The sequence below is a fragment of the Sinocyclocheilus anshuiensis genome, unplaced genomic scaffold, assembly GCF_001515605.1.
Source record: "Sinocyclocheilus anshuiensis isolate Anshui unplaced genomic scaffold, SAMN03320099.WGS_v1.1 scaffold130, whole genome shotgun sequence".
In the NCBI taxonomy this organism is placed as follows: Eukaryota; Metazoa; Chordata; class Actinopteri; order Cypriniformes; family Cyprinidae; genus Sinocyclocheilus; species Sinocyclocheilus anshuiensis.
In genome coordinates this window covers 1,841,767-1,849,980 of record NW_015544207.1, presented here as the reverse complement: position 1 = coordinate 1,849,980, position 8,214 = coordinate 1,841,767, and the positions used below count along the sequence as shown (strand labels likewise).

General features: G+C 39.6%; 1 protein-coding gene across 1 annotated transcript in view; it reads right to left on the bottom strand.

Annotated features, from left to right (window-relative positions):
• The window catches only part of baz2a (bromodomain adjacent to zinc finger domain, 2A), a 44,945-nt gene that overhangs the window by 21,564 nt on the left and 15,167 nt on the right, over positions 1-8,214 (bottom strand). Inside the window, exons 8-16 of the mRNA XM_016497630.1 lie at positions 5,793-5,901; positions 5,565-5,672; positions 5,237-5,459; positions 5,026-5,087; positions 4,887-4,952; positions 3,625-4,008; positions 2,083-2,337; positions 1,401-1,615; positions 1,229-1,303 (exon numbers count right to left, since the gene is read on the bottom strand). Of these exons, the coding sequence (XP_016353116.1) occupies positions 1,229-1,303; positions 1,401-1,615; positions 2,083-2,337; positions 3,625-4,008; positions 4,887-4,952; positions 5,026-5,087; positions 5,237-5,459; positions 5,565-5,672; positions 5,793-5,901 (1,497 nt within the window). The remainder of the gene's footprint in view (positions 1-1,228; positions 1,304-1,400; positions 1,616-2,082; positions 2,338-3,624; positions 4,009-4,886; positions 4,953-5,025; positions 5,088-5,236; positions 5,460-5,564; positions 5,673-5,792; positions 5,902-8,214) is intronic.

The following is an 8,214-nucleotide window of genomic DNA, read 5'->3' as shown; positions in this document are numbered from 1 at the left end:
GGCGCTCCTCAAAGCACAGCTCCTCCTCCGGACGGCCCGTCTTACGCATCAGCGCAGACTTCAGTCTGCTCAGACACACACATTTATGAGAATGACGAAGCCAGTCCCAGAAGAGCTGCTTCACACCTGGTCCAAACCCTCCTCGCACATGCAGGATTATTTTAGTGTCTGAACCACAGTACTTTTGAGTCATCGATGTGAGTAACTAGATTCAGAAAGAAATAATCCAAGCCATTATCTTTGAGTGAAATCTAGTGATCATCCAATATATTGTCAAGGCCGATAGTTTGCGTCTTTTTTCTTTTTTTTTTTTAATTACCAGCATCAGCCAATAATTTTTTCTGTTCAGCCAATACGTCGAAACGACTTTTATCTTGACAGTATCTAATAAATGGCAACAACTACACACTTCAGAGAATCTCACAGCTAAGGCTACGTCCACACGAAGCCAGAGCTTTCCCTATCGATCTTTTTTTCCTTTCAAAAAATATCGGTTTCACTCTCCCAAAACACCAGATCCGTGTGGACGAAACGCCTATACGATACAAAATGTATGCGTATACAGCCAAACGCGTCTACGTGTGGACGGGGCCTAAATTTGACAAATGTTAAATCTTTTATATCAAGTTTGCCACTATGTTGTATTCATGTCATATTCACTATGTGCAATAAGTCAAATAAGTGCAATAAGTGTTACCTTGTCTTTATTTGAATAAAATATGACTCCCATTGCACAAAGACTTGCCAATTTCCTGAATGCATGTCGGTTACAGTGTTCACTTTTTATTCATATTTTTAACAATTTCTTTATTTGTGAGAAATTCTATATCGGAATTACACAATCAAGAAGTTGCCATCTAAATAAATCTATATTTTAAAGATTTATATTTTTTATCAAGTAAAATTTTTTTATTTAAATATAAATATGTAAAATAAACTAATTTAATTTCAGCAATTGCTATGCATGTATACCTTTAAATAAAATGGTGAGAACACATTTCATTACACCAAATACACAAAATAATGTTCTTTTTAGCAGCATTATATGACCCCTTTAATATATGCTTTACAAGTACTAATAAACAGCTTATGCTAGTAACAGCTTATGCATGCTAATTATCAGCTAGTTAATAGTAAGAACTAGTACCTAAAGTGTTGCCCAAATTTTGATATCAAACAGACTCTGGTTCACACCATAAGCTGTCAGGATAAGAAGCAGGGGTCTTACTTGCGTAGCTTGCCTTCTATAATCCACTTGTTTTTCCTGTAGGTTGTCATATTCTCTAGCGTGTTATCAATCTCCCTGCAGAAACAGAACGGTTGGAAAATGACGCTTACATATACAGATCTACAAAACTCTTTTAAAATATGATGATAATATGATTTGAATTCCTGCTGACCTGGTGATTATGTTGCTGGCATTGAGTTCCTCCACCAGGAAGGCCAGTATGGAGGCTTTGACGTCAGGTTTGAGGGTCTGGAAGCTCTTTGTACGCAGACTGTTACACACCTCCAACTCAAAGCCATGGGCTTCCAGAAAGATCCGCAGCACCTCGGACACAGTGCTGTGGCTCAGCTCCAGATCCACCAGCTTCTCCCCCAGGATCTTCACAGACTGAGTAAGGAAAGAGAAACAAACCAACCTTCATTAAGTCACTGACCAATCATGTGCCTTAGATTTAGGGTGAAACCCATCCTACATTATTTCCCACTGAATATTCAATGTTAATATATAATAAGACTTCAAAATATTTAAGTTTAATGTGCTGTGGGTGTGGTTTCTTGTTGGTTTTTAAGGCTGTTTTCCATTAATGTTTAGTTATTTTAGTTAGGGTTAGTTATTAAGTAATTACTTAGTTATTAAGTAATTTCTGTCCAAGTTCAAAGTTGTTTTAGACAGCAACAGATGAGATTTAGACTTTTTTGACACTGTTATAAATAGAAAACAACTTAATTCACTGATATTCGGGCTGGGACAATAAATCAATGCATTGCGAATCGAGAAATGATTCTGAGATTTTCCGAATGCATCGTGATTGATTTATTGTCCCAGCCCTAACTGATATCACTCAAAAGATAAACCTGGTAATATGAGGGCAGTCCAGGATCGTGCAGAGCGGCCTCCACCAGTTTAATGAGCAGATCCAGGAGCTCGCCTTGGCTCTTCTCCATGCCGAGGAGCCCTTCCTGCAGGGTGCTCAAGCTGGGAATATCCTTGGGCACTTGGAGCCCCAGAATCTTTCCGTAACCATGCAGGAACTCAACCACCCTTAAACAATTGGAGAAGGCCAAACCCGAAAGCATCAGTCCTGGTATCCGTGTCAATTGTGGGAGGGGCTACAGAGGGAGAGAGATGACAACTCAATGAGTAATGGAATAAACCATCCCAGATAAGACAGCACACTTTAATTATCCAACATTCAGTGACACACTCAGAAAAAAAAAACTGTAGTAGACGAGTATAAGTCCCTCAAATGAAAGTATTATCAACAGTATGTATTATTGGTATGTGTCAACTGGTGTGGAGTGGCAGAGTTGAGCACCAATAAATGTAGTATACTTTAAAATTTTACTTTGAAAATTACTTTTTTTTTTTTTTTTTTATGTGTTCAGCTGTATGCACACGCGAATCGTGTCAAACGACATCTCTTTTAGAGTGGGAAGTCAAATCACATGATTCTGTAAATGTATCATATTACTCTGGTTATTATGACACTGTGTTAAACAATGGCAGTTACTGATTTTGTGAATAACACTGGCTTGGTGATACTTCAAATGGAAAAATTAACTCAAATTCACAAAAGGTATCAAAGTGGCTTCCAAAGTAAACTTTGCCAAATGAGGAAACTTCCGTATAGGGCTGTCACTATCGATTATTTTTTAAATCGAGTAATCGGTCGATTATTCTGCCGATTAATCGAGTAGTCGGATAATTATAATTCTTATTTTTAGTAGTAATAAAAACAGACTTAAGCAAACAATATCCTTTAAAATACAATAGCCTCTACTTAAAATACATATACTATAATAGCAATGAGGCAATGTAACATTACATTACACATTATAACAAATGCCTGCAGAGGGCACCAATGGCCTGACGATTATTTTTACACGTTACTGCGAGATCTAATCCTTGTTTAATATTGACTAAACAACATTTAATTCAAATGTCCACTAAATTTGTAATATTTGGCCATTTCTTTACGACAGAAATGCTACAGCCACTGTTTCAGACGCTCAACACATAAATGAAAACAGTTCGTGTGGAGCAGCATTTACTGTGAACGGAGCTGCTCCGAGATGCACTTATGTAAACTACACGCATGTTAATAATAAAAGCGCATATATTAAACCTGCATCCCATATATTTATTTAACTGAATCATAGCGTTTGTGAATTCACAATAGCATTTTGCTTTATTATGATTTTGTTCAGCCTTGGAAAATGGTCTAATAATGCATTTCATAGATTTTCATCCATGGAATGTGCCACTTCTGGTATATTGCCGGTTACTCGACATGGGCAAAATGCAATTTTTTTTTTTTAAATCGAGTACTCGATTCAAGGATTTGTGACAGCCCTACTTGTGTAGTCTGTGTGAATCCCTCAGCACATCAGGCTCACCGCGTGGTCGGGGAGACACATGTCCTCTGCAGGCTTCTTCATCTCCTCTAAGATCATCTGCTGTCTCTTCCTCTCCTCCATTCGTCTCTGAGCCTGCGCCCTCCGCTCCGCCTGCCTCTTTGCTGCTAGCGCAGCCTGCGCTTCGGCCTCTGCTTGAGCCTGGGCTTTGGCCAGAGCCTTGGCTTTGCTGCGGGCCCGGGCCACTTTCTTGATGGGACTGGCCTTCTCCAGGTCCAACGCCTCTGCTGCAGGTGGTGCTGCGACCTTCTTCCTGCGGCCGGGCTTCTTGGGTCCCTCTGCGGCTGAGAGAGGGCTTTCAGATGCCTGGCTCTGAGCCTGAGACTGGTCTTCATCATCCTGTTCCTGCTCTTGGGCTTTCTCCAGCTGCACAGACACATTAGAAAACACAGTCAGAGCTCAGAACACTGGGATTTACAGCTATTAAATAAAAAATTATGTGTATATCAGGGGTTCTTACACCTTCAGACCATTTTGATGACTTTTCCACTTAGCCCAACTTTTTACTTCAAAGATCCAATAGACGATATTTAAAGGCCTTTACTTCTGATATACTATTAATTTACAGAAACCAGGAGTGGCAAAATATTAAAAATAATAACATAAAATAACTATAATTAAAATGAAATTTCATAATTCCAATAACTGAATGTTCTTTGTGGTTTACACTTTTTATAACATGAATTTTACATGACTTTTTTAGCTTGTGACTACAGGTTTTACAATTATTTTTTACTTATAATTAGCCATTTCTAGCCAGTAATATATATATAGCTTTATAAAAAATTTTAATGTATTACATTTCATGACTTTTCCAGGTCTATATGTAAAATATACAGTTAAAATTCCAGATTGTCCAAGATCATTAGAACTCTGGTTGTTAAATAAAAAAGACAGTTGTTAAGAGAACAAATTAAAATAAGAAATAGGATTGCAACTTGCATCTTGATTTTTAGCTGTTTTAGGTTTTTTTAACCATTGTTTTTCATATTAAAAAAAAAGAAAAAAAAAAATGAAAAAGCATTAAAGAAAACATTACAAACATTATTCAAATTTATAACCGATTACAAACCGTGCTTAGGAAACATTTAACAGGTGCTACATAGATATATTATCATTATTCAATTTTTTTCTAATTTCAAGATTGTATTTAAATGCATAATCTTTCAGATTTTTCAGGTTTTTCATCATCATGAACCCTGTTATTAAGTTCTGAACATATTTGAAGACATGGAGTTTCTTACTTTGGCTTTCCGTTTCTCCTGCCGGATCTTTTTATTCTTTGCATCCTCCTTTCTTTTCATTCTTGCCTGCATGACAAAAATCAGATGATCAGCTGGTCCCCAAAACACACTTTTTGTAATAAATAACAAGTCAGCTCACCTTTCTTTTCATTTTCTTCTTGATCTTAACCAGTTTTTCTTTTTCTTCCTCTGTGAGATCCTCTGTAAAACAATGAACATGAACTGAGCTAAGATGCTCATTATATTTCACATAAAAAGCTAGAACTACAAAATGACGAAAAATAAAAAGGTAGTACTTCTGCAACAAGCACATTTTTACTAAACCACCTGATCTGCAAATTCAGACTCACCCTTTGCCTCCAGTCTCTTCAGCAGCCTAGCGTCCACTTTGCTGAGCAGATCCTCCATCTTGGGCTTGGGAGGTCGGCCTGGCCGTCTACCTGGGGCTCCTCTGGCTCGGCGGCCACGGGAACGAGGCTCTTTGTCTGGATTTGGTGGACGACCACGTCTGCCTGTTATAGCCATGATCATGGAGGGCACTTCCTCATTGGCGAGGAGGAACCATTTCATACCCTGTAACAAATTAAAAAGCAATGACATGCCTTGCAACAGTGTAACTGTCCTGAATCCACAAACCACATGTTTGCCTGTAGCACCTGCAGACATCTTCATACACACCTCAGGGGTTTCCCGCTCCTCATAGAAATCACCCACTGGCATGCGTGGACTGAAGCTGAAGTGCTCTCTCGAAACGCCCTGGAGAGCATCCTGATGCCTCTTCAGAAACTGGAGAATGCAGAGAGACAAAAGAAACTGGATGAAGACCAGCCTTGTTATCACTCACGCAGATTAGGTTACAGTAGTATTGTGGGTGATCATCTGGTGTGCTAGTATAACAGATCTCACCTTGATGACCTCGGGGAACTGCTTCATCCTCCGGCCACAGGGGCTATAGTACCACGTCTCTCCTTTCAGGCGGTCCTCGAGCCTCCGGACTCGAATCTCTCGCCTCCAGCTAGCAAATGGTAAACACAGCACGTGAAACAGGATGCCATACCAGTGAATTTCCATGACAACAACGCCTCCTTTTTACCCGCGTGCTCACCTTTGAACCAGCGCATGCGCTAACCTCATTTTTAACCCGGAAGAACCTTCTTCCATGTGAACAGAGTAGGGAGGAAATAACATGCTAACAACCTCCCTATACTTTAAACAAAAAAAACATACAAAACAAAGATTAGTTACCAAAAAAATTCCGATTGAAAGCATAGAGTCTTTTCAAATGAACCTCTTTCCTCTCTCTTTTTTTAATTTTTATTAGTAAGTGTCCCCAGTCCTTAACTAAGTGCTTTCAATAACATCAGGGCCGACGCTCCTTTTTTTGTTAGACAGTCAGCGAGTTTTTGTGTCCGGCCAGAGTACCTTCTTGATTCTTTTACTCCGTATGAGCTCCTTTATGCTGCTTATTTCAAGTCGAAGACGTTTCTCAGAGACCTGTTTTGTTGACTTAAGGGCATCAAACAGGGAGTCTGTCACACAGATCAACAGAGGAGTATTCAGCTCAGCATTTCCAGTAGTAAGTTCAGAAAAGAGAGTAGTCAGAAAAATAGCATTATCTATTCCATCTGACAGGGCCAGAGTTTCCCCTGCCAGAGTACTCCTCACCACACGTCTAATTTTCTTAGATTGCCAACAGAGAGAAGAAAACTTCCCTCCGTCTGAGACCAATCAATGTTCCCCCTGTGTGCCCCCATCAGGGAGGATCTCCAAGGGAAGCATCACTGAAAACAACAAAGTTTAGAGCATCACTGTTTCCCAAATGTTGAAACCGGAGTCAACTTTTCAGATTTAAGCTTTCTAATGACCTTATTTGTCTCGTGAATAGACTGGACTGTAGCATACTTTATATTTGATGCTAAACTGCATACATCAAACATAATGTCTGGTCTGGTTTGTTTTGCAACCCTCAGTATTTGTCCTATTTTTGACCTAAGCTGCTCTTTTTCAGTCTCATTAAGAGAGGCATCCCTCTGCACTGCACATGCTACTTGCAGTTGAATAGGCAGTAGGTTTTCAATGTAACTATGCTGATGTACATGAACTACACCATTAATAGTAACAAAGTCCATTCCCACATAGCAGAAATGTTCATGTTCCTCACGTCCAACATGTACTGCAGACTTTAGTGTAGGTATCACATCTGTTGAGAAGTTTTGTGAGCCTGCCCAAAGAAAATCATCAACATGACATGCGAGTACTCCAGTAACCTCACACTGTTCATCCAACCAATAGAATACTGCTGGATCTACTTTAGACATTTTACCACCTGCACTCAGCATGATTTCTTTCACTTTGTTGTACCAATACAATGATGCATCTGCAAGGCCGTAAACACACTTGTTTAGTTTCCATAGAACATTTTCTTTTCCTGCTTCAGGAGGGGGCCGGACATAGATTTCTCTGGACAACTGCATGCCCCGCAAGAAAGCAGATTTGATGTCCATAGAATGGACTTGCCACTTATATTGACAGATTACAGCTAATAATAGCCTAAGAGAGTCAGAAGCACAGTTTGGGGAACCTCTGGCTACGAGTCGCGCTTTGGGCACAATACCATTCAGAGTTTCTTTGAGACTACAGACCCATCTGGTAGAGACACACTTTTGAGCTGCATCGTCAACTTCCTCAAAAACATTGCTTTTGTACCAATTCACCATTTCATCCTGTTTAGCTGCATCAAATTAAATATCTTTTGTTATGAGTACATTAGCCTCTCTATCAGTTGATTCAATGTGAAGATTATCAACACATGACATATCCACTGACTCTTTTTGCCCATCACTGCCATCATTTTCAATATGTTGCAGATTGAACCAGTTTTTATATTTTCCAGAGGCTTTGCCTGCTCTGCATAAAACCTTGGCTCTCTGTAGACCACCACAGTCCTGTTTCATAAATGTTACAGTCTGTCCTGTTTTTAACCTTACACCAGCAGAAGAGACAGGATTACCACACACATCGTGATCTGTTTCAGGTTGTGTCATTCTAGGATAAACCACTTCTCCTGTATTAACCTCCCTGTCGCTGATGTTTTCTTGTTCGCTGTCTGTGTTTTCTTCACTATCTGCTGCATTGTTTAAGCTGCCTTTTTCACTTGGTACCTGGCTGTTGTCCTGTTCATTTTGCTTATCTTGAGATTCCTGACTCAAGAGTCCCCCCATGTCTTACAAATACAACAGCTCCATCTTGACCAATAAAGTGAAAGTGACGTGACATGTGGCCAAGTATGGTGACCCATACTCGGAATTAGTGCTCTGCATTTATCCCA